The sequence below is a fragment of the Cryptomeria japonica genome, chromosome 3 (genome assembly GCF_030272615.1).
Source record: "Cryptomeria japonica chromosome 3, Sugi_1.0, whole genome shotgun sequence".
Taxonomy (NCBI): domain Eukaryota; kingdom Viridiplantae; phylum Streptophyta; class Pinopsida; order Cupressales; family Cupressaceae; genus Cryptomeria; species Cryptomeria japonica.
In genome coordinates, this window is record NC_081407.1 from 123,165,784 (window position 1) to 123,193,008 (window position 27,225).

Consider the following 27,225-nt stretch of genomic DNA (forward strand, 5'->3'; position numbering starts at 1 on the left):
CAGTTGGAAAGAAGAAGAAACAAGTTGATAGTTGTCACCATGTAATTGTTGACTGGAAGTGCAGAAAAAGTCAAAACTCAATTTTAGTAAAATAGACATATCTCCCTCATTTTTTAATGAAATTTAGATTTTCAAAATGATTTGCAAAGCTAAAAAGGAGGCACACAAACCCATTAAATTGTTTGAAGAGATACACAATAAGAAAGGAGAACCATTCACCAAAAGTTGATTAAGACAAAAGTGGCAATAGGAAAGGCAACAGACTTAGTGAAACATCTTCCATTTATTGTAATTCAAGTTTTAACTTAAAAGGAAGTTGGATATGAATTTTAATCTATTTATTTATACCAACAAATTAGTTTTTTCATATAAGAATCCAAACAAACTCCTTTCCAATCAATCAAAAGACAAGTTGTAATAGGACTCTACTTATTAGTCATTGTTTTGTTGTCACTTGAAGAAGAATCATCTTCCTTGTTTAAAGGGATGATAGGACACATTTAAGATGTTTGTTAGATAGTCAATTACAATGTTACATGTGTATGAGTTTTGAGTACTTAGCCAAAAATGTAAATAACCAAGCAAGGGCTACTTGAAGTATTTTGTATGTTTGATAATTATAATAGTAGAACCCACAAAAAATTGCTATGTTATTACACAACTTTCTACAACCACTATTGTACAGTTAGATTTATTTTCAGCACTTATGTTTTTAAGTTTTATTTATTGCTTTTAGTTAATTTCCTATACACAACTGATAAAATAACTTAGTCTCCCATAACACACAAATAGTGCCAATCCATTTCAAGTACACGTCCACGGGTTGACAATTTAATGTACCTTCTAGTCCATGAAAGGTTGCTTTGATTGGATAACTATCCTTGAGTTGTGAAAGCTATTAGGCCACCACTGATTCTCAAATAGAATTAGGAGCCTCAATATTGAGAGGATATTGTTTTTGGAGTGAGTCATGATGACTTGGTTATCTTGGAGGAGCATTCTCATTCTTTACTTTTGATCTACTTGACGATTTGTCATTTGAAAGTTTTTTGCCCATTATTTTTTCAAATGTGTTATGTTTTATGCTTTATCTTTCATAGATACGGATTTTGCGCTATGGATGATTCCAAAGGATTTATTTTGAGAGATGTTTGGCATAAATATCTCCTTGTGCATAACTTATATTATGATATCACTACGAGGATTATAGGAGATGGTTATTGGGTTAATCTCTTGATTCGGAAATAGACATTTTGAGTTTGAACTTCCTTCGTTAGAGAGGCTTACATCTATGTTAATATTACATGATACATGTTTCATTTGATCTATGAGATTGAGTGGTTGGATGTTTTGAAAGTTTTCACTTGGGGTTGCAAGGAGATAGTACTTGACACATCATAGTACTTTGAGGTGTTGGAAGGACATGTTTTGTTTTACAAGGTCTTTTTTCATTCGATGGTTGCTTCTTGGAGGTTCATGTTCATATGATTTGGGAGGATTGTGGTGATATATTGTGAGGGAGTATGTAACTATTTGGGTTGTATGTGTCAATCATTGTTTGTGTTCTTGGTACTTCATGTGTTTGATCATTTACCACACCTTGGAATATTGTTGATTGGTAGACTTGATATGCCTTATTCTATTTCAATTTTGACATTACCCATGCAATAGGAGTTCTTGGATATATATGTTCTTCAATGATACATTTGATATAGGGAGCTTGATTGTGGTATATAGGTTGGACATATTTTTGGCATGAGTTTACTAATGTTGTTGATACCTCCTCGATATGGATGGTTGAATGTATTAGCGTGTGTTGTGGATGCCATTATTTAATCATGTGGTTTTTTGTCTTTACAACAATGTAGAACTTTTGTTATCACTTAGATTTGATGCTTGTGTTCTTCGATTGATGCATCTTCACCTTGGCTTGTTCCTTTTTTTCCATAGGTGGCATGTTGGAGGGTGATAATTCTTGCTTGAGATGGTTGTCACTTTAGTTTTATTACAAGTATCTTGATGGAACATACGAGCATGCTGGAGATTCATGTGGTTTCATATATAGTTATGATGATGTATTTCATTGATTGACTCTTATGCAATGTATACCCCACAAAAATGTTACATTATAATATTATAATTAAATAATTATTTAGTTGTGACACATCTTGAAGATGTGTTTAGACATGTTAGGTAATTATTTGGGGACCACTTATAAAATTGTATTGTAACAATGAGTTGATTATTTTTTTGGTGTGGGAGATATAGAATAATTAAATTAGTATTTGGAGAAAGATATTTAATAATGTGCAAAATTAGTACCTAATATTAAATGAGGAGTCATTGGTTTTTTGTTAACATAATTTTGTGACAAATGATTTTATCTTACCACTTGCTTGCATTTGTGTGAGAGCTTCAATGTATATAAACAAGCACGTGTTTAATGGTTAATGTTGTCTGAATAAATGGGTTGTCATAGTATTGAGTCTTTTAGAGGAGTGTAAATGTGAAGCATGACATAGAATATGTGAATTCATGCATGGACACATATATGATGCATTAGAAAGGCTTGATATTTAGAAGTATTCATTATAACTTAGTAAGAGCATGCTTTATTTATTTATTAAATAATTGATGGAATATGGATGCTTTAGGAGGTTAATTTTTTCCCTCTTAAGGATTTCTTTAGGATATATCTTGTGATATCTTGTAATTTGTCTATTTGATTTATGCATTGAGTGTTTTGTATGCTTGCATGCATGCTTTTCTTTCATGGGGTTATGTAAGATATGTGTTAAATGATCTACAGTTCGAATGAAGATTTCTTAACATCGAGTCCAAGCTTGAATCAAAAAACAACTTTTGAGTCTTGGGTGAGTCAGAGTCTTGTAACATTGCTTTTGTTTGATGACAATAACACAAACCCAACTAATATCACTAACAAAAACGATAACACTTCCAATGTTCCTAGAAAAATGACACCACAACAAAATACAAATGCTAGCAATTAATGAATATCCCATTATACTACATTAGCCTTGTTGCTTCTATCATACATGTTTCATTACTTCACAACCTCTTTCTATGCATGCAAAAGGTATGCTCAGACTCCTTAAGTACACTTGCCATTATTTTAATTACATCAACTTTATTCATGAAGGGCGGTTATCATTAACGAGATTTGGGAAACTTGGCCAATCAAATATATCATATCTTTCCATAAACTTACGTCATTATGCTCTCTATAACAATGGAGAACCTTCACATTCTCAAATTTATTTAACCAATATAAGATTTCCTCTAACATATTGCCAAGTTTCTAGTTGGGCAATACGTTTTTTTCACCACATTTGCCACTATTAGAGAATACCTTTTAATTTCTAACACTGTACACCTGCCATGAACGATGCTTGGATTCCTGCTCTTATGACTTCTCATTCTACTTCATTATTCATCCAGCGACTCAAATACTTCATGCCTCTAATATAAATTGTCCATTTATATCTCATACTACATAACATGCTCCGACTCTGCTCCAATTACCTTTGAAAGTCCCATCAAATTATGTTTTTACTCCACTCGGTGTCTTCCATTTACCATACCTTCTCTTCTTAGAAGAATCTATTAGCCCTTGAACAGGCAAAATAGGCTATTATTAGTGCAATAGTTCAAACTTATTTCTAGACTGTGTATGTTGGTCTTCATTAAAAATTAAATTGTGTCCTCAAAACAATGATCGTAAATTTGATCTAACACCCTTTGACCTGCAGTTTTGGGCATTAACGACCTTCCCCAAAAAGATCTTCTTTATTCCTTTGGATCATAACCCTTTGCAATTCAAAGTTCTTTTCCTCCCTACAAAAACATTTTGATTGACATAGCATTTTGATCCTCATCAGAAAAACAACATTCTTAATTACCTGTATTTAATTTAATAATAGACCGATTTTATCTAAGTACCAAATGCAAGTTGCTAACAAATACCTATACCGATAGATGAACTACTCGCCGAAAACTTCTTCGGGAGTTTTTATGGTTCATGAGTTTTAAGGATTTTTACTCGCATCAAAACTCGCCGAGTTTTTAAAAAAGGCAACCAGTGTTTAAAAGGAAAAAACAACAAAAAACCATTTTATTTCATCATTTCTTGACTTCTATTTTGCTGAGAGGGGGAAAAAAAACTCTTCCAAACACTTGCAAATTGATTTCCATCGATTTGAGGTGGATTTGAAATGGATTTTAGGTGGTTTTTGAAGAAAAATCAGATTCCTACGTAGGTTGTCTGATTTTTTTCTATGTTTTTTTAAAACATTTTATTTATTTTTTGTTGCATCTAGATGAATAGAAAATCATTCCTAAGAAGTCAAAAATGTTTTTAAGTCATTGGAACAAGATTTGACACTATTTTTGACAAGTTTTGTTGAATTTTTCACTATTTTTTTTAAGAATCTTTAGTTTTTTTTTCAAAATCAAACCCTAATAGTTTTATTTATTTATTTTTAACTTTGAATGATGCCTAAAATTATTTAAACTAATTTAGATAGTTTGCTAAATTGTTAAACTAAAATATTAACATTGTCTTTTCACTTTGTATGTGTAGGTTAACAGTTAACTATTAGTTGAGTATGGCAAATTCAGGGTATGATTGGCAACTAGAACCATGCCCATCTAGATATATAGGCACTCGTCCTAAAGGTGCTAGAGATAGGGCTTGGAGGTATGCCTATGAAGGACCGGACCCTGGGTCGGTGATTTGCATTAAATGTGAAAAAGTAATTCATGGAAACATAAACCGCCTCAAATACCACCTTGCAAGCATTAGGAAGCATGATGCTAGGGTATGTCCTGGAGCCACTAAATAAATAAAAAGAGACATTAATGCCAAACTTTTAGCCAAGGAAGAGAAAAAATTGCAAAGGGAGAGGGCAAAACTAGCCATGAGAGCACCCATAGCTGAATCTCAAGGTGCTTCAATTAACATTGAAGAAGAAGAAGAAACACTTTAGGGCATAGTGCGCTCTCGCCGTGGCCCACGTATCTGCAAACCCAACACCACCTTGGCCACCACTTCTGCTTTTTCTAGTAGAGTACATGTTGCATCACCATCAAGGACACGGTCTATAGGTAATTATTTTGTGTCCAGGAACACACCTGGAGCACAACCATCATTAGAGGCCACTAGATGGAATAGAGAGGCACATGAGAAAACAAACATTGCATGTGCTGTTTTTTGGTACTTCAACATCTCATTCAATGTGGCAGACAATCCATATTGGCTAAATTTGGTTGCCGCAATGACAGTTTCAGGAAAAAAGGTACAAGGCCCCTTCTCGCAAGGATTTGGGTGGGAGGTTAGTAAATAGTCCACTTGATTTCATTTTTAATTGTTTTTCTTGTTTATTAAATCAAAATTGTGTACTAAGACCTAATTTCACTTTGTTCTTGTAGATTGATCACAAATGCAATTGATAGAGCAAAAAAGTGGCGGAGAACCAAATAAAAAAATGGAGAAAATATGGCTACACCATTTTTTCCGATGGGTGGACAGATGACAAAAACTACACCATTATTACTTTTTGGGTTGCTTGCAAGGATAATGTGGTTTTCTTGAAATCGGTTGATGCTTCCAATAAGGTGAAAAATGTAGAAACATTAGTTGAAATGTTGGAGCACATTGTCATGGAGGTGGGACTAGAGAATGTGGTGCAAATAATCACAGATAATGCAACAACATATGTGGCAGCGGGTAGAATCCTCCAAGATAGGCACCCCACTCTTTTTTGGACACCTTGTGCATCACGTCCTTGACCTTCTTTTGGAGGAAATAGGAAAACTTGATTGGGTGACTCTAGTTGTGGAAAATGCAATGAGGATCACAAAATATATTTACAATCACCCTTGGGTTCTACATTTGATGATAGAGCACACCTAAGGGAGAGATTTGGTGAGAGTCGATGTCACAAGGTTTGCAACTATTTTCTTGACATTGCAAAGCATTCTTGGTGCATTGACTTCTTTGAAACAAATGTTTGTGAGTCAAGCATGGCTAGACTCACCTTATTCAAAAAGGCTAAAGAAACAGTGTCGCATGCATAGTCTTTGACAACCATTTGCACAAAAGGCTGCAAAGATTGTGAAGGTAACTTCAAAACTTGAATTTTTAATTATTCTTAATTCAAGTCTTTCATTAGTAATTTGTAACTTCATTAATTAATCCATTTGTAATTTGTATTTTTCAATTGTAGGTGTCAGAACCCTTGGTTAGAGTTCTTTGTTTGGTAGATGGGGATAAAAACCCAATGGGATACATTTATGAGGCCATGGATAGAGCCAAGGAGTCTATCAAAAATTACTAGGAGGGGGATAGAATCAAATTTGATCCCATTTAGGAAATTATTGATAAGAGGTGGAACAATCAACTCCACCAACCCATTCATGCAATAGGGTACTTAGATCCTAATGGAGGGATCATGGAGGGCCTCACCACATGCATTTAGAGGATGATACCTGAGGTTCAGGTGAGAGACCTTGTTGTGGCCGAACTCCAAAATTATGAGGAAGCAAAGGGTAAGCTATTCTTTTCAGAATTGGCCAAGAAAAGAAGAACCACTCAAAACCAAGTATAACATTTGCCATTTGGATTTTGGGGTCTAAAGTGATTGATAAATTGATAAATTATGTTTTCACTTTTCTCTTTGCTTTCTAACTTTTCAATATTTTTTTTTGCAGATGCTGGGTGGCCAAGTTGGGTGGAAATACCCAAATCTCAAAAAATTTGCCCTCAGAATCTTATGTCAGCCTTATAGTTCATCCAATTGTGAGCGCAATTGGAGCTTGTTTGAAGCCATCCACATGAAGAAGAGGAGCAAGTTAGCACAAAAACACCGCAATGACCTTGCCTTTGTGCAATATAATTTTCAATTGTGCATACAAAAGGTAGAGGAAGCACCAACTAGTCCAATTGACTTGGATGATATAGATCCTTACAATGATTGGACATCACAAGAGCAACCTCCATTGTTTACAAAAGACCACATCACTGATTTGGAGAGGCAAGCTATGGAGGAGGATGGGGGTGGATTTGGTTTCACACCGAATGACATTGAAGATGAGGAGGATGAGGAGTCATTACCAGTGCTAGGAGCAACTAGAGACATAGTTTCATCCAAGATGGAGGACGAGCCACAGCCCAAGCCAAACATACTGAGCAAGGAGGCACAGTCACACCCACAACAGACTTCTAAGACTAGCCCCTCTAGTTTTACCTCTCCACTAGTTTTTACTAGAGCTGGGAAGAGGAAGATGTAATTGTAATGATGTATTTACTTTTAGTTTTAAAAAAACTATTTACTATTTTGCTTCCAGCCATCAACATTCATCATGAGGATGCGATTTTGTACCCACTTTGCATTTAAATATATCTAGACTCAGCTTGTTTCTTTGTTTTCTCATTTATTGACTCATTGAATGCATCTTCTCATTGAATTTTGCAAAAAAAAATGCAATTCTAATTAAATTTAAGAGATTTTTTTAAGTTCCAGAGTTTTTTGCTGAGTACTGGCGGAGTTTTTTGTTTTGGTGAGTAGTTCAACTATGCCTATACCTACCCCACCTCTTGCAGAGACATCATATTGTTCATTTAATTCATTTTTATTTGACTCCTTACAAATCATTATTTAAGGAAGCGTAGATTGTTCTTAGATGCTTTAAACAATAAAACAATAAGATTGACAAGCACATAATGACTCACACTTAAGTTCTTATACACTTCAATTCCAACCAGAATACCAAATACCTCCCACATTGTTAACAAGAAGATTTTTCTTACACTTTCTTTTAAACAATAAAACAATAAGATTGACAAGCGCACAATGACTCACAGTTAAGTTCTTATACACTTCAATTCCAACCAGAACACCAAATACCTCCCACATTGTAAACAAGAAGATTTTTCTTACACTTTCTTTTAGGAAAGCGTGCCACTTAGATTAGATTCTTGCAAATAGTCAACATCCAATCCAAATGTCTACAAATGAGTTTCATTCATTCCTTGGTTCCAAAACCTGCTCTAAAAATATCCACAATTCACCTGCATAATCCCTTCGCATCATTTTCAGAACTTCAGATTTTATACACAATGCATTGACTACATCAAAACGCATTGTGCATATAAATTTTCCCAGAAAAAAGGCCAAAGAAATCTGGGCAATAAATTGTATCCATTGAGACAAATGTCGTAAACATAAATAGTCATTCTGCGATACTCTAAAAGATATTCTGCTATATATTTGAGCAGGCCATCTAACATTGGGCATGTTTCCTATTTCTCGCCTTCAAAATCCACAATGCGCCCTCTCATCTATTAAAGAAACGGCAATGACCTGCAAATACACAACTTCTAACAACCATGAAGATTCAGACGATTCTCTAAATTAGCTTTATGGAAAAAGGTACCAATCTTCTTGTCTAAATATAAAATTATAATAGAACCAATATTTCTGAATGTGAAGAGAGCTAAAATGGACACCCTATTAGAAATTCATGACCTTCACCAATGTTACCAAAATAAAACGGTGGCAGCAAATGGGGTTAACATCAACAATTTTTTCAAAAAAAATGTTTTTATAAAAACAAAGAAAAGAACAGCATAGTTGTGTTCCATCTTGTCCAAATCGTTTCATTTATTTCAACAAAAACTACTTTGCTGCTCAAAACCAACCTTAATAGATGTCTATCATAAATGTTTGAAAATATAAAGTCACCATCATTAAACACGTTGCAATTGAAATGTAAAAATGAAATTCTTTAGGATGAATAAAGAGTGATCACTCATCAATAACAACATACGCATCAAGAAAATTTGTAAACACAAAGATGAAAGAGAAAATTTCAAGAAAACATTAAAAGATATAGGCATTGTTGTATTGTGCTTTCTTCAAAGATTACATCCTTGCAACTTGAAACATTGACAAATCACAAAAAAATAATAGGTAGAAAAGAATCAGTATCCCTCCTTGATACAACTTTTTTTTGTAGAAAGGATTCTGCAAAGAACATTTTTACCCAGTGCAACTCCTTTCTTAACTGCAGCATATATTCGAGTACCACAGTTACTAAAAGAGCAGAATTCCATACGGCATAAGCATCATAATCAGCGCAAATAATGTTTGTCTCATGCTCTTGTCAACACCTGAAATCATTGTGCAGTTTCTGGAGTCTCTGAACTTTCCTCTTCTTCTGATTCATAAACAATTTATCAGTACAATACTACAAACTATCCCGAGTTTATCCTAAAAAATGAAATAAATGTATGTGAAAAAATGCATAGGGGGACTTTATTCATTCTGTTAGAATCTTAACAAACTAAACCAAGCCAATTATGACTTAAAAATTCAAAGGTAAAATACTAAAAATCACGTTGTTCCATGTCAAAACAACATAAATGTGAGTCTCAGACAATGATTAGAGAGAACTACAGTGCACAACACTAGTGAAATGATTATCCGATGCATATGCAATTGCAACATACAAAACACAGCCATATATTTCTATACTCAAGTATGAAACAACATGAGCAAACTACTAGAAATACATGTTGTTTCTAAAGAGGATTGAATGTAGACTATAGTAAAGGTATTCTTCACACCGTGGTTGAAAAACTTGGGCAAAGCACAGACTTGGGAAAAAACTCAGAAATAACTCAGCAAATTCTCCAAACATTAAAAAAACACACAGATTTATTAAAATATTCTCCAGAAATGTGCATATTACTGAATTTAGGTAAACATATTACTGATTTTCTTCATATTAGATCAAAGTTAGAGTTCATTAACTATGATAGGCCAAAAAATGAGTTCAATGCATATCAACTTCAAGATTTAATATAAATATACATGACAAATTACAATTTCATAGTTCATAATCTATAAATTAAAATTTTTTTCCAGGGCTGAAGCTCAAAAAAGTCTACTGCCATCGTGTGGGTGTTGTAAACAAAATGGTATAGCTGAATCGCCATCAACAAGAGCCTCAATAGAAGCCTCAGCCATAGGATCATGTTAGGAATGTGATTAACTTTCAACTAATGGCTCACCAGTGTCACTTTCTACCCTGTCAAATGTTGTCACTTTTACTTCCCAAGTAATTAAATCATGAACACTGTATCCACATCCTATGCAACCCAATCTAACTAGAGATCAATGTTATCAAGGTCAAGTGCCTAATATGTTCCCTGCCTCTCTACCTACTTTGGATGCAATTATAGGTTGTACTACACAAAGACAAGGTAATTAGAGCACTTTTGACTCAACATATAGTGCTTCTTTGTATGAACTGCCTTAAAAAAAACTCTAATTGTGCTCACAATCTAAAACATTACAAAGCAAAGACAAGATACAGATAACAAGATTTTGAAGATTAGATGTTGTTGCACCAAAATTTTCTCAACACAAATCTGCAAGCACAATATTTACGACTTTGTAAGGATTTTAGTAAACTTGAAAAAATAAAAAATAAACAAAAAAAATAAATTAAACATGTCTTTTTACCTAGTTGCCAAGTGGCTCTTCTTCGAATACATAGAGAAGAAAACTGGGTTACTGAATCAGCCTGAAAACTGGCTATTTCCAGGTACAAATCATACCTGAATTGAGAATGGAGTGGAACCGATCAGCATCTCACTTAGGGTTTGATTTTCAGATTCAACATGTTTTTCTAGCTCTTTAATAGGAAAGTTGAAAACCCTAAATGACCATTGCAGCAATCTGAAACCAAAACCTTGTACCCACAAAACTTTAAAGGTATATTTTGTGTGACATTCAGTGGCCAATGTGGATTTATCAATTGCTGGGCAAAGGAATATTGTTGAGTGTGTTGATATGTGGCGACTGATCATGCTGTTGGGCTTAAATTTTGGTGACTTTGTGAACCACATTTCCCCCAAATCAATTGATGGGGGAGTGCAAGGGCGTAAAGCCCTTCTTGCAAGACCATCCCTGGTGGGGACCTAGGGGTGGAGCCCATGACAAGGGTTTCGGAGAAGCTACGCAGCGCCCTCGAAGAAAAAATTGCCCATTATTTAATAAAGGAGTCAACTATTATTTTGGCATGTAAACCGCCACAAAGGCTTGATAAATATGTAGTTGTGTAATATGAAAGATCATCAGATTGTAATTTTCTCTTCGTTGGATAATAAAAGAAAGTGGATGGCTATTTCTCTATGGATGTAGCCCACATTGGGTGAACCACGTTAAATCTCTCTGTTATTGTGAATTGGTATTTTTTGCCTCTTTTATTTTGCATTATATTTAATATTGTTTATTGCTCTGGTTTGCCTAAACCTTAACAAAGCAGAGGCATCCAACTCTCTTCTCACCCTATTATTGAGTGGTGCTATATTCTACACGAAAACTTTCGGGCTTAGGTTCTCCTTTTTTGATTGAACCGAACCAATCCAAGGGGGCAAATAACAGATTCCCTTGAGGGAAAAATTAATCTCTCCCGATCCTATCTCAAATGGTTGGGGAAATGTGACTCGCGATCAAGAACATGTTGTTATAAATATTTATACTTCATATATATTATTACATTTTAATTTCATATATATCTATATATATATATATAAATAATTTTTATTTTTATTTTATTTAGCTTTTGAATTTAACAATACAGATATGTAAATATAAACACATTTATGATATGATTTTTGTACAGACAAACCAAAAACATACCCAACCCCTCTCAAAATTGTCATACCACTGTATCATACCTCCATACCCGTTACCTGCATTGTCCCCAAATTAATAACTTAGGAAGAAAAAAACCTTCCCTCCATTGCCTTGTAAATTTGTAACTCATCATATATGATATCCCTAAGTTTCTCATTGGGGACCATCTCTCGATACCTATGTTACCCTGAGTTTTTAGGATGGGGGGATGGGGAAACAAGTTTTCGGGACGGATTTTTTTTTCCCAGAGTGGGGGACGACAGTGGGGACAGCTATATAAAAATAGGAAAATTTTTAAATATATAGGGAAATTTTAAATATTCGTATAAAAACATGGACTTATATACATTATAAAACCTTAACATTAACATTTGTGTTAAATAATTTAAATTGAGAGTTTGCATGAGAGTGGAAGTCAAACAAATAATCAAAATTCAATCATTAATTTTATGGGATAGCCAGAGTACGGGTTTCCAAAAATTTCCGAGTTTCCGAGACATCCCCATTTTTGGGACGGGTCAAATTATGCCAGTAATGCATCCCCAGGTAACATAGCTCAATACACATCCATATCCTTCTTGTCTACTCTCAATTTAGTGAAGAAGGAAAAATTGAGGTTAACATAGTAAGCAACCATATCAATGTGTTGGTGGAATTGTCATTTCCACCTCCAATCAATAATGCAACAGATGGGTTCATATTTGTTTTTATTTGATCCATACAAATATTGAATCACTTCTTTGGCCCTATCCATGGCCTCATATAGATACCCCATAGGAAGTTTGTCCCCATCCACTAACTATAGAACTCAAACGAATAGTTCCAATGCCAAAAACAAAAGAGTATAAAAATGAAATTAGAAAACTACACTAAATCAGATTTAAATATCAAAATTTTACAAAATCATCAAATTATAACATTATAAAATATATAAAAATATTGAATCACTTCTTTGGCCCTATCCATGGCCTCATATAGATACGCCATAAGAAGTTTGTCCCCATCCACCAACTATAGAACTCAAACAAATAGTTCCAATGCCTAAAACAAAAGAGTATAAAAATGAGATAAAAGAATTACACTAAATCAGATTTTTTAGAACTTGAAGTCAGCACAAAATCATCAAATTATAACTGTTAACAAAATTTTGCACATGTCAAATTTGGTTCTCTAATGAAGCCTTGCATTCATTTTGAGAAGTTCAAATCATGAACAAGAAATCATAAATGCATTGTTTTTGTCTAATTTGTTTGCTTCATGTGCAGATATAGGAAAAGTGAGACAGTATGTGGGTTAAAATGTGGCTCCCACGAGGGTTGAGCTCAGCATGCTGTAGATCACAAAGACATCTATGCTACATTGCAGATGAAATGGCGTGGCTGATGTAAGGCCAAAAGAAACTCAGAGCAAATGCAATCGACCTGTGTAAATTTTTTTAATTAGGCGCCAAAGAAGGTTTTAAAAGGCCTTAGAGTTTCCAAGTAGTTTCAGTTGCCAGGTAGGAAGACCTTTTATCCCACATTGGCCACGCGGAGGGAGTTTATCACATTTAAATATAAGGTCACATATAACTATAGTGTCAAAGCTTGCAAGCTTTTGGCAAGACGAGGCAGCTCGTGGCCTGGTGGACCCTGTGTGCTCGCATCTCAAGGCGTCCTAATTTTGTGGCCGACTGGTGGGAAGAGACTAAAGAGCGAGCAAGTTGAACAAAGATCAACGGTGATGTGGGTGATCCAACGGCTATCGCTAAGGCGCAATGGAAAGCTGCACACCAGGTTATCGCCGCAACTTGGCGACTGATGACGTGGCGGAACAGCGAGTATAAGACCAAGGACAAGTGGCAGACAGGTGGTTGGTGACATGGCACGGATGGGCGACATCGAGCAAATCTTGGCCGCGATGAGTCCTGAAAAGGTTTCATCGAAGGCTCAGTTCCTTCAACATCGAGCAGACCTTGGCCGCGATGAGTCCAGAAAAAGTTTCACCGAAGGCTCAGTTTGATCGACATAATAATATCGATGAAACTGCAGGTTCGATGAGACTGGTAAACGGCTTGCCGATGGAATACTTTGGCCGAAAGAAGGATATCCGACAAAGCAAGACGCGTGGCAGGCTCGACAGACAGGTGGTTCCTAGACGGATCTCCGAAGCCAATCAAGCGGTGACATAGGTGTACACACGGAACAAGAGAGAAGATCAGCCGGTGCTAAATATCGAGCAGGTTCACGAAAGATCAACGGTAGTCTGAAGGATCTAAGGGCTATCGCTATACCGCTATAGAAAGAAGCTCACTAGTTATCATAGCGACTTGGCGACAAAGCACGTGCGGAAAAGGCAAAGGGGAGGTGAGCGGCTAAGATGCTAAAGATCAAGCAATTTGAGCATAAATCGACGACCGTCGCTATATAGCAAGATAAAAATGCTTGCTGGTTATCTCATGCGACTTGGCAACTGATGATATGGCCGTCCAGGTGGGCTCAGAGCAAATAAGAATGTGCCACATGGTAGAGAGAAGTTGAAGAACCAAGGCAGACCAAGAGTAAAGATCGAGCAAATTGATCACATCCAACGATCGGGTGGACAGATCCGATGGTGGTCGCTAAGTTGCAAGGAAAAGTTGCTCGCTCAGTTATCGATGCGACTTGGCGACAAGGTGGATCCAGGTCCAGATGGAAGACAAAATGGACCCGCGAGCAAATCAGAGGCTGACACGTGGCAAAAGTCTACAGATGAGCGGATGTCTAAGTCAACCTTGAACTTGAACCGGTTCAAAATGGTTCAATGGTTCAAAGTTCAGTGGTTCAACGCTTCAAAATGGTTCAATGGTTCAAAGTACATTATCGTCGCTCGTTCCCATGGGCCCAGGATGAAGAAAGCAAACAAGCAGAGATAAAAGCAAACGGTGGGGCCCGCTAGAAAGTAAACGAAAAGTTAATGCAAACGGCCATGGTTCATGCAGGCGATCCAGTGGCTGGCAGTAATATTAAATTGCATGGTGGACTCAGAACTGGTTATTCGAACAGTGAAAAGCCCGCCAAGCAAGGGGATAATTTCTACGTGAAAGATTAATGCAAATGCTTATTGATTATCTGAATATCCGAGTGTTACATATCGTTGGAAAGCTCGCAAAACAAGGAGATCATTTCCACAATCATTTTTTAACAGAAGTTTCAACACGGAGAGCAGTTGCCAGAGAATGCATAAGATTTTCTCAGTGGGATTTCTTTTAATATAGTCACAGTTCAGTTCATCATGCAACTTTCACATGGGGGTAGCTATTTTTCGCATTTAGATATGCAGATTTTTAAACAGGAGGATCAGTGGCAATCCTTTTGAGCAGTAAAGATTATTATTTTACAGTATTGTGCATGAGTTTTTATGCCATTTTTGGGGCAGATTCGCCCAAGGCTTTTCTCATGCAGAGTTTTTAGGGTTTTTGAAGGGGATTCATCATGATTTCAATTTATTCTTTCCCTCCTTTTTTCCCCCTGGTTCTTTCTTTTTTGCATACACATTTTTGCAAAAAAGCATTGTATCTCAGCACTTTTTTTTCAGTTTTCAGCATTGTAATAGAGATTATTTTCAGTTTGCAATAGAGAGTTTCAGTTTCCTTGTCAATTATTTCTTATTTTTCCATTGTCAGATGAATGATTTGACAAAGTTATTGTGATTTAATTTTGAATCCTTTTCTTTGTCTCATTTATGCTTTGTAGAGATAGGAAGATTTCATAGTAAATTCAGGTTGTGGGTTGTGTTCATTTGGTTTCTAGTTCTTTGCATGTTTGTGAAAAATCACTTTTCCTACATGCAGAAGTTAGATAACTTCGAGCCTTCACATGAAATGTTTATGAATTTCATGATCTCATTTGATTCGCAAGATAATTTTTGGGTCTTGTTGCAGCTGGTTATAGTTTTAGGACAGCAAGTAGAACTGCATCATTTTGGTGTATCACCTCCATTAGGATAGGTTTTTCATTACATGGAAGACTTTTACCCTTTTCCCACAAGAAGTTAGTGTAGGAGATCCATCAGAACAGGAAGTCGGCCTGATCTCCGGAGATTCACCTTCACTTTGAGCAACCCACAGGCTCGAAGGTGTTTCCATGTTTCACAGGATTGCTTGCTTTCGAACTTAGCATCACGGGTGCAATCTTCAGTGACAACGAGTTTTTGGCATGCCTGGTGGGACCTCTTTGGATTGTTTTAATCCAAAGCTTTTCCACACATTTCTGATTTTTGGTGTGAAAATTAAAAAATTCAGCCTTTGGAGGCAAGATCTACCCACACCTGGCAACTCCAAGTTATAAATCTACTGGTTTCAGCAGTCTAAGTGCTGGTATGATTCAAAACAATTCTAAATTTTTAGTTTCAGCTCTTTATATGAATAAAAATGTTTAATTTCCAGAGACAGTATAATTACCCACCTCCATATTATGAGAATTCTGCCCAAAATGCTTCTTATCAGCAATACCCAAATAGCCATATTGTTGGATTTAACCCAAATAGCCATATTGCAGCTAATAACCAGCAAGTTTATCCTTCTTACCACCCACCCACCACAACTCAGTTTGCATGGCAACCTAACCCAGCCTATAATCAGCCTCAAGGAGGTTTTATTGATGCAAATCAGTATGCTTCAGAGCTTAGACAGATCAAGGATATGGCGAAAAAGCATTTTAAAGACCTACAATCCATCAATAGTATCTTGCAAGGTTATGTTGTGCATATTGATGAGACTAACAAGAATTTAGATAAGCAGCAAGATGAGTGGGCTCATCAAGCCTATCTTCATGAGCAAAAAGAGTTAGATTTGCAAGCTCAATTTTATGAGCAGAAATTGAAGGAACAAGGTAAGAAGTTTGCAAATCAATTGGCAGTCCAAAAAAGGCAATATGATGAGAAGCTCACCAAGTTAGAGGTATAATCAATACCTCCTCTTTCATTGCAAGATTTTGTGCTTAAACAAGAAGAAGGCCCAGTTGGTACTTTTCCAAACCCTTTCTTTGGTAAGGAAATCCATTCGTTTAATACCATGTGTTTCATGTGTTTCATGATTCGCGAGGGATCCTGGCCTCATTCATAACAGTTAAACTTTTCACACAAAGAGATGTTATGGCTCCAAATATCAAAATATAATATTGAATTGACACTTACTAAAACAATTGATGATTAAAAAGGGGCCACAGAATTGTTGATATTGTCTCATAACTGGACCAAAAGTTCACATAAAAGGCCTTCGAAGCTACCAAGTTTAACATCCTAACCATTAGGTCATATGATTAGAAACATGAACGTAGGTAATCCCATTCTAAGTATAAACTTTTGATGCCGAATCATTCAAGAAACATACTCTGGAGGGGTTGTGCTGCATAATAGCATAGACAACCTTAATGGCAGATCTTAGGTATACCTTTTCATGAAAGCCACTTGACACTTGCACTCAATCATGTCCCTTTGTCTCATACTTCATTCAGGAATCTAGAGGGGCTGTGCTGCATGGCATAGACAACCTTAATGATAGATCTCCGGTATATCTTTCCATGAAAGCCACTTGACACTTGCACTTAATCATGTCCCTCTGTCCCATATTTCGTTAAGAAATCTTCTATGGTAGCAGGCAAGTATCGTGGTGCACTCGTGGTTGGCATGAAAATTTATTTTTATTCACCTATAATTATAAACCAAGAACCTATTGGCCAATTATTGGCAAGATTTGACAATTAAGAAGGCATCCCAACATCCTCCAAGTATTGCATCATTTATTTGCTACAGTAGCCTTCAACTACATCACGCAAATGTAGTTACAGGTCCTTGGTAGCCTTGATCTTGATCCACTAAAGCCCAATGATTTGATGTTTAGCCAGCGATTCAAACAGGGACCATCTTATTTCATGTCAATTGTCTTGAGAAGGAGGTTAAAAACATCTGTAAGTATACAATACTAGTTTCACTGCATTAAGAATATGACTAGTGTTGATATTAATTAGGGAAGGGCGGATTCATATTGCCTTGGGCAACATTGGAATCCGCCCAAATAAGGTCTGGCCCCTCTTGCCTCCTACGTGGCCGTATTCCCCACGCTATAGCAAATAAACCTCAGCGCACTATCCAATAGGGCCGACCCTATTAACAAGACAGATAAAAGGAAATAATTAAAAGGTTAATTATTTAAAGGCCGACCTAGTTAAGGAAGTCGCTCCATATAAATAAGAGATCAAGATTCATTTGTTAGACAATAAAGTCAATAAAGCTCCTTCATCCTTATGCAAAATTTGCCCAAGTGCGAACTTCAGTCACCTGCAGCTACAGCAACCTTCATCTATCATTAGGAGGTGTGAAATCCATTTTGAGGTGTTGGCAAATTCAGTAAATGCACAGGGAACTGATTGGAGATCTGCTATTCATACACACACAGCAAGGACTACCATTTATGTATACCAAGCGAACTGCATAAAGGACTGCTATCTAGGTCATACACAGCGAATTCCTTGGAGGCCTAAAATCTAGGGTACTGGAGCAGCAGCATCCATCCTTCATATGACAGCAAGTGATTGTTGAAGGCTGTCACCTCATACCTCTTGTGACAGCAACATCTGAACCTGCAAATACATGAGATAAGTGTTGTAATGATTACATAACTATAATCCATAATCAGATCTAAGGATCTTTTCTGGCTGGGTTTTTCCTCCTAGGAGGTTTTCCCAAGGTAACTGTGTCTTGCTGTTAATTTGTTTATTTCTATGTTGTCATTTTCTTTCAGTTAAACAATCTAAATCTAAATTTCTAAGTTATGTCAATCTGAAAGTGTTAAAATTAACAACTAGTCACACCCTTAATATAAGAGCATACTCCACACATCAACTTCAATAGCTCAAGACTTATTTAATATCTACTGAATGTATGTATGATAACTTCTCAAAAAAAACTATTTGGTCTTTACTTTTGACTGTAGCTTACAGATCCAAGTCAACACTGCAAGTGAAAAAGAGTGCTCTTTTGAAAGCTGCTCACTGATGCTACAGAACCAAGCAACTTGCACGTTTGGAAAGTAAAGCTGCAATGAACACTTAAAAACAAATTGCTCTGCTTTTAATTGTGTTGCTAAGAGTCATGAATTGTGTATGTGACTATTGACAAAACGATGTCAAAATATGTACATCAATAAATTGTTGTGCTATTTTTGAAATCTACGATGACAAATATATGCCTGACTAACTCGGTCTTCCATTTATTGGATATTCTCACCCTTGTCTCTTGCCATTTGTGTAAAATGTTATTTAAAAAAAATAATGGCGACGCATGATTTCAATGAAAACTACTTTGATATATGATATGAGGCTTCTTGATAGAATATGATGATGAAATGGTGAAAATAATAAATTTAATCGAAAGATGCTAATGATATGATACTGCAAAATACACAATTCTAGTACATATTATGCATTCACAAATGTGTTTGCGCAATAGGAATGATGCATAATCTCACAAGAACAAGTCCTAAAAGTAACTGATATTTAAGGAATCCGTGTAGAATATGATGCAATGAGATTATGCAATAAATGCATCTGTAAAGGTATTAGGTGTTATGGCTCATGCTGGTCTAATTAAATCACCATAAGGCAGATTCCACCCCCTACAATACAAACAATCTTACGTTTTTTGTTAAATTTTCATGATACGAGTACGAAACAGTGTTCTCTATGATTTGGGGTCAGAGAGACACCGGAACAGGTTTTGGGGATAGGCAAAAAAAATCACAGATTTTGGGGGCTACAATTTAAATAATAGACAAAATTACTGTTTAAACTTTAAGTACAAACAAATCAAAAATGCCTGAAAGTAACAAAAATTCTTAAATATATCGGAGTAGTCACTGCTAATGGTTTCTACTTGCTCGCATTATTGCTCTTCCTCCTGCACTGCCATACAACACTCGCCAGATCAATCTGTGTGCAACAGATAATATGAGATATAGGGCTCCCCTGCTCATTGCCAGAAAATATCTGATGCCCTCTCCGCATAGGACATAAGGGTTTTCTCAAATCTGTTTGGAGTTGAAAAACATTTAGGGGTCTTTGTTCCACCCAACTATAAGCGATTAAGGTTTTCAAAGATGTAATCCTCTTCTTTAAAGGCAACAGTGTGCGGATCAAACCTGGCTTTACATTCATGCATCAATGGTGGTGCAAGTCTTAATGGCTTTGCATTTTTATAAGTTTTAACACCCCATCATAAGGCGGATGTATCTTCTTCTGGGGATGTCAACAGATTGGTAGCTTCCTTTGGCCTAAACCATAATCCTGCCTCCCCCAAATCCTTCCATGACACACTATGTGGGAAGAATCATTGTTTTCAGATAGATTACAGTGAAGGTAAGGACAATGAGAACTGGAAATATTCTCATTGTCCTTACCTTCACTGGAAATAGGATATGATAGAAATTCTTGATGATTTGCGAAGCATCCACCATTTCAAAAAGAAACCTTCAGCGGTGTGTTTTAAAGCCAAATCTGAACTCTTTTTCAGATATCAGTTTTTTTATAATCATAAAAAAAAATGGTATTGCGATTCCTAGGAATTTAGCTCCAAAATGCCTGCTATTTTGGTATGCGAATTTCAGGGCTCCAGATGCCGCCTATATATGTTTTTTCAGAAATGATTAACGTTTTTTTGTGAGAAAACAATGAATTTTCATTTTATAACAGAGAATTGTCTCTTTATCATCAAACTGAGGAGGAAGAAAAACTCACCATTATATATTTCAATCATACAATCAGAGGGCGTCGGAGACATCAAAACCCATTTCAACCAGCTACTATATAAATTAAAAAATAAAAAACAAAAACACATTTAGTTGTTTTGGAAAAGCAAATGGGCACACAAATAAAAAAAAGTCTCACCATATTGCTGTTCCTCCTCTTTCCCCTCTTCCTCTCCCTTCTCTTCATCTTCCTCCCGAATGGCTGAATTCAATCCATACATCTTATTAAGATACTCCACACCGTCCTTAGTAAAAATAAGCTTATCGGCCCTCAAAATGTCATACAAATTCAAGGTCCTCGGAGTCAAAATCTTCAAAGACCCAATATTTCGGCTGGACAGCCGCACATTCTCTGACAGCTCCGTGGTAAATATGAGAGCATGATCTTCACTGGGCTGCACGCCCCACTTCTTGAGCGCAGCAACAAAATTCTTAGTCTTGGGAGTGTCAAACTTCTCCGTGAAGCTGTCAATTACAACGCTGTCGACAGCGGCGCTGGCGAGAGCCGTAGAGATGGCGAGACGCTTTTCTTTCTTGTTGATTTTGATGCTCCAGTCTTTGGGCTTGGGGCCAAAAATTATACCCCCGCCAGGCCGCAAAGGAGTCCTTTGCGAGCCGCGACGAGCATTGCCGGTGCCCTTCTGTTTATAGGGCTTTCTTCCTCCCCCTCGCACTTCGCCGCGGGTCAGAGTTGAGGCCGTGCCGCGCCGCCGGTTTTGAAGCTCCGTCACGACGCCCCTGTGAACCACAGCGCGGGCCGTCTCCGGCCGGGCTGTTTTGATGTCCAAAGACGCTGTGCCTGCCTTCTCACCGTCGAACGTGATGACAGGGATTGTGACGGCCTCTGCGCTAATCGAGAGAGTCAAGGACCGCTTTTTCTGATTCTCAAGGCTCCATTGATGGAGAGTTGAGCAAGATTGCGATGGGGGCCTCTGGAGAGAGATTGATGGCGGGCAGAAAAATGTTGATGTAGAGAATGAGAGGCATTTCGCCATGGATGTGTTTTTGTGTTTGTGTAGGTGTCGCGGTTGAGAGTGAGGAAAGTTTTATTTGTGTCCCCAACAACGTTATCCATTTCTACTAGGTACAGAGCTGAGTTTATTGTTGATAATGAGGAAGTTTTGATTTATCGTATGAAAAGGTTAAAATTAGAAAGCAATATTTAAAATTTGTTAATGCTATTTAAAATTCGTCAAGAGAGGTTTTCAAACTGAACGGGTACTCCAATAGACAAATATCCAGAGCTTTCAACCAAGCCAAGCATCGGTTTCTCTTCGACTCCAAGCCCATCCAACCCTCCATCCCTCCTAGTGGATCCGAGTGGATCCCTGCCCTAAATTGAGGGTCTTTCTCATGAAATCAAGCAAGGTATTTGGTGTGGTTTCATATCATGTACAATTGTGAAAAACAAAAACAAAGTTCCCTCTCTCAAAGACCTTTTGGACGCCTTTTTAGACTTTAGTGTCTATAAGGTTGTTTGCTCATGCAACACCACCTATATAGGTGAAACTGGGTGCTCTTTCTATACTAAAATCAAAGAACCATTGTACTAACATTAAGCATGACTGTATTGTCAAATCTACTCTTGTTGATCACTTTTTGTCTATCAAGCACCATATTTGCTTGGGAAACACTCAAATCTTGTTTAAAGAAGATAACTTCTTTAAGAGAAAACTCAAGGAAGCTATTGAAATCAACAATCATCCCACCAACCTTAATAGAGATGAAGGTTGGAGTCTCAACCTCTCTTGGCTGCCCTACCTTCTAACCTAAAAAACGTCACCCCCCTCTTTAAATTTTCATCTCTGAATGTCTTTCCCTTGGTTTTATCCTTTCCCCTCTAGCTCTCTCTACCCCTCTTGCCGCCTCCTCGCTTGTTGTTCCTTGCTCCTTGCGCCCTGTTATTTCTTTCATCTTCGCTTGCCCACCTCTCGTTCCCCTATTTCTAGCTATCTATATATTTTTTGAGCTTTGTTTTTTCAAATTTTTCACACACATTTTCTTTCATTTTTTTTTATATTTGTTATTTTAAATTTTGTTCAAAATTTTAAATTTTTTGTAATTGTTGAGAATATAAAAAAATTCATTTTTTTTCAATTTTTCTCTTTCTTTTAGATTAATTTGTTATTTTTATTAAAAATTTGTGTTTTACAATTCTTTGTTGATCTTTCTATCCTTCCAATTTTATTTGTTTTTATTTTAATTTAATTTTATTATTTTTCTTTTAAGTTTTTATTTTTTATTTTTAACTCTCTACTTCCTGATTATAACTTTTTTTTAACCTTCTTTTTTGGCTGTTTTTTATTTATAATTTTATTTATTTTCTTGACTCTCTTTCATATATGTAAATTTGTCTTGTGATAATTTATTTTTTCATTGTCATTAGTTATTGTTCTTTTTTCTTTATGCTTTCTTTCTTTTTTGTTCACTTTGCCTCAACATTATTATTGTGTGTGTATTTGTGGATTGATCTTCAATATAGAGCTTTTTAGTTTGTTTGTTTTGAGTTAGATGCTTTTTGCTTTTATTTAATCCTTTTTATGATTCTTTTGATGTTTTATTTTATTGTTATTTATTTTTTGTTTTTCTATTTTGTTTAATATATTATTACGATTTCATTTTGTTTTCTTTCTATTAATATATTATTAGGAATGTTGTTATATAAAATTTACTTTAGACTCTTTACTACTCCATATTTAGAGTAACAATTGCAAACTTATTTATTAAATCAACTCACCTTTTGTAACTAGAATTTTTATTTTTCTTTCTTTTTATCCATTTCCTAGTCCTCTACACCTTGTGCATTGACATTGCTCCCCCTTCCCGTCTCTCTCCCTTCCTCTCTTTGATCCTTTATGGAGTGTGGAAATCTTATATCATTAATATTTAAACTGTTTGAACTTTCTTTAGTCTTGCAAGGGTCTTACATGCAATAATAGGCAGTTCTTAAGATACTGCAAAATATACATTCCTAGTATTTCGTATGCATTCATGAATGCGATTACACAATAGGAATGATGCATAATCTCACAAAAGCAAGTTCTAAGAGTGACTGATATTCAAGGAATTCGTGTGGAATATGATGCAATAAGGTTATGGAATAAATGCATCCGCAAAGGTATTAGGTTTTATGGCTCATGCTGGTCTAATTCGATCACCATAAGGCAGATTCTACACCCTACAATATATGAACAATACTTAACGATTTTTCTTAAATTTTCATGATGCGAAAATGAAACGGTGTTTCTCTAAGATATGGGTTAGGGAGACACCGGGATAGCTTTGGGGGATTGGCAAATAAATTCCAGATTTTGGAGCTTACAATTTAAACTTTAAAATTAAGGTTTAACTTTAAATTTTAAGTAACAACAAATTAAAAATGCCTGAAAGTAACCAAAAAAAATCTTGAATATACAGCTTAGGGGATTGGAAAAAAAAAATTCCAGATTTTGGGGCCTACAATTTAAATAATATATAAAATTATTGTTTTAACTTTAAATTTTAAGTATAAACAAATCGAATCTTAAATATAAAGAAGTTTTCTCCGCTGATGATTTCTACTGGCTCCCCCAAATCCTTCCGTGACGCACTATGTGAAGAATCATGGTTTTCAGATAGATTACAGTGAAGGTAAGGATGATGAGAATAATTCCAATTCTAATCCTGGATCCAAGTATGTATTCTCGTCAGGATCCTTGATGGGACAGTCTGAAAGGATGTAAATCAAGCATTTGGAAAACCGGATTGATAGCAAGAAGAGCAGATCTACCACCAAAAATAATCTTCAAAATAAACAGAGAAGTAGATACGTGGGAGGAATCCTAAAAGAAGCGTGCCTTATTTGGGAAATTTGATTGGCTTTGGCCTAATCTAAGCAGTGGACCTGAGTTCTAAACACCTTTGCTGAAGGGAGAAATTGGGCTTGTACCTTGTGCTCAGGGATTCCCTATTGTGAATTTTTAAACTCTTAAAAGATAGAAATCCTACTCTTAGTTCAGAGATAAGGTTTTGCAAGGATTTCATTTTAAGTTTGTAGTTATGATTATCTTTTTTTTTATTTCTTTCAGGAGTCCTCTTTTTCAGTTTATTTTGAAGCTAAGCATCTTCTTAAAACTTAGAGTTGGAACTGCTGAGATTTTTTAAGAATATTTTAAAGCTGCATTTCATGAATTTTGTAATGCAGTTCAGTTTAAAAATTGAAGTTCTTAAATTTAACCAATGGTAAAATAAATTTAATTTTTTCTTAAAAAAATTAGTTTTCTTTCTAAAATTCAAATTCAGATGATTGACAAGTGGCATAAAATATTCTCAAGTTGATGGGGCAATTTTTAAAGTGACATAAAATATTTTCAAATTGGTGGAGCCGTGAGGCAATTTCTAACAAAAAGATTCCAAATGATTTTGTAGGGAAAAAATAGTTTTTTCATGAGACCTTTTTGTAAAAATAGAAACTTAAACCCCATAAAACCCTGCTTAAATCCAGCTTTAAGGTTATTGAAAATTCCAACTTTTCAAACTACTTTACTAAGAAAGGCCTGTAAGTATTGTAAGCATACGCAAGTTCAAAAAAATTTGGTACTACCATTAGCTCCAAAATGCTTGCCATTTCGCTATGCAAATTGCATGGCTGGAGATACCGCCTAAATATATTTTTTAAGAAAATGGTTAACGTTTCCTTATGTGAGAACTCTTCTCTTCATTTTGAAACCGAGACGGAAGAAAAACCCATTATTACATATTTCAATCATACAATGTTGCAATGCTAAATATTTTTTAATAGTATTGTCCAAATCAGAGGCGTCGGAGGCCTCAAAACCAATTTCAACCAGCTCCTACATGAATTAAAAAACAAACAACAAAAAAACCATCTAATTATTTCAGAAAAGCAAATGAGCAAACAAATAAAAAAGACTCACCAGATTGTTCTTCCTCCTCTTCTCCCTCTTCCCCTCCCTCATCCTCATCCTCATCCTCATCCCCCTCCCGAATTGCTGACTTCAATCCATACATCTTGTTAAGATACTCCACCCCATCCTTCGTAAAAATAAGCTTATCAGCCCTCAAAATGTCATACAAATTCAAGGTCCTGGGCGTCAAAATCTTCAAAGACCCAATATTGCGGCTGGACAGCCGCACCTTCTCCGATAGCTCCGTGGTAAAAATGAGGGCATGATCTTCACTGGGCTCCACGCCCCAATTCTTGAGCGCAGCAACAAAATTCTTGGTCTTGGGAGTGTCAAATTTCTCGTTGAAGCTGTCAATTACAACGCTGTCGACAGCGGCACTGGAGAGAGCCGTAGAAATGGCGAGACGCTTTTCCTTCTTGTTGATTTTGATGCTCCAATCTTTGGGCTTGGGCCCAAAAATGACACCCCCACCAGGCCGCAGAGGAGTCCTTTGTGAACCGCGACGAGCTTTGCCGCTACCCTTCTGTTTATAGGGTTTTCTTCCTCCCCCTCGCACTTCGCCACGTGTCAGAGTTGAGGCCGTGCCTCGCCGACGGTTTTGAAGCTCTGTCACGACGCCCCTGTGAACCACAGCTCGGGCCGTCTCTGGCCTGGCTGTTTTGATATCCAAAGACGCTGTGCCTGCATTCTCACCGTCGAACGTTATGACAGGGATCGTGACGGCCTCTGCACGAATTGAGAGAGTTAAGGGCCGTTTTTGCTGTTTCTGACGGCTCCATGAGTGGAGAATTGAGCTAGATTTTGACAGGGGCCTCTGGAGAGAGGTTGATGGCGGGCATAAAAATGTTGAGGAGGAGAAAGAGAGGCACTTCGCCATGGATGTGTTTTTGTGTTTGTGTTGGTGTTGCAGTTGACAGTGAGGAAAGTTTTATTTGTGTCCTCAACAACGTTATCCATTTCTATAGAGCTGAGTTTATTCTTGATAATGAGAAAGTTTCGTTTTATCATGTTGCAAAGGATGAAATTACTGAGCAATAATAATTAATCTGTTAGAATGATTTAGAATATGATGCCAAGCATCTATCTTGACATTTTCTGTTTCATAAGCTCTTTTTTTTCAACTCTTTTTTAAGCATTTATCTTGACATTCTGTCTTAAAATATTATAAAATATTGCAACCCTTCTATCATTACCATCCATATTAACCCTCTACAAAGTTTGATTCTAAATAGAGATATGATTTCAAATATCAAAATATCTATCTAATACTTTTTTTAGGCAAAAATAAACATCAAATATCTATCAAATATCAAATACTTATCCGATTAGAATACTAATTCTTGATTTAATTCTTTAATAATCTCACCATCTGCACACTTATTCACCAAGTAATCAGCTATCACATTTCCTTCAATTTGGAGTTTCTTCCTTTCTTATGGCGTTTACTACTAAAGCTGAGTTTACTTCTATCTCCAACCTCTTCATTCTTTCTTTTAGTTGCTTATGGTTAGTTGTTTGGTCATTTTATATTTAAGAGCTATCATATTTTCTTTCTTTCATGTTTTTTTTTTACTGAATAGGCATGTCTGATTTTATTAACTATTAAATATATACATATTTAAATAAAAATATAGGAAGACATAAGATCACTTCTCAATGGGAGGCTCTCGTCATTCAATTTTTAATTTTTTGTTTAGCTTTTGAAGAGTTTGATTAACCAAAAATATTTGGTTGACTAAGGAATTAGAGAGTTTGTCTTTTTTGTGAAAGTCAATCTTAATGAAGAATTAATAATCAAAGGATCTTTTTAAGTTAAAAGGATCTTCTAAAA

At 36.0% G+C, this 27,225-nt stretch overlaps 1 protein-coding gene across 4 annotated transcripts; it reads right to left on the reverse strand.

Annotated features, from left to right (window-relative positions):
* Positions 1-8,875: 8,875 nt before the first annotated feature.
* Positions 8,876-26,370, reverse strand: LOC131038730 (large ribosomal subunit protein uL4c). Of its 4 annotated transcripts, none has more exons than XM_057971257.2 (2): positions 25,404-26,370; positions 8,876-9,234 (listed from the first exon to the last, which is right to left on the reverse strand). In XM_057971257.2, the coding sequence occupies exons 1-2, from the start codon at positions 26,269-26,271 to the stop codon at positions 9,197-9,199; spliced, it is 906 nt and encodes a 301-aa protein (XP_057827240.1). In that variant the 5' UTR covers positions 26,272-26,370; the 3' UTR covers positions 8,876-9,196. The 4 variants fall into 4 exon arrangements, with proteins under 4 accessions (XP_057827240.1, XP_057827239.1, XP_057827244.1 ...); XM_057971256.2 differs by having other exon boundaries at positions 8,876-9,237; positions 25,404-26,369; XM_057971261.2 differs by lacking the exon at positions 25,404-26,370 and adding an exon at positions 20,627-21,714.
* Positions 26,371-27,225: the final 855 nt, after the last annotated feature.

Coding starts and splice junctions, on each gene's coding strand:
- LOC131038730 (XM_057971256.2), bottom strand. CDS start 26,271: ATGGCGAAGTGCCTCTCTTTCTCCTCCTCAACATTTTTATGCCCGCCA. Junction 9,238..25,403: donor AGAGGAGGAAGAACAATCTG/GTGAGTCTTTTT, acceptor TTTATGAATCAG/AAGAAGAGGAAAGTTCAGAG.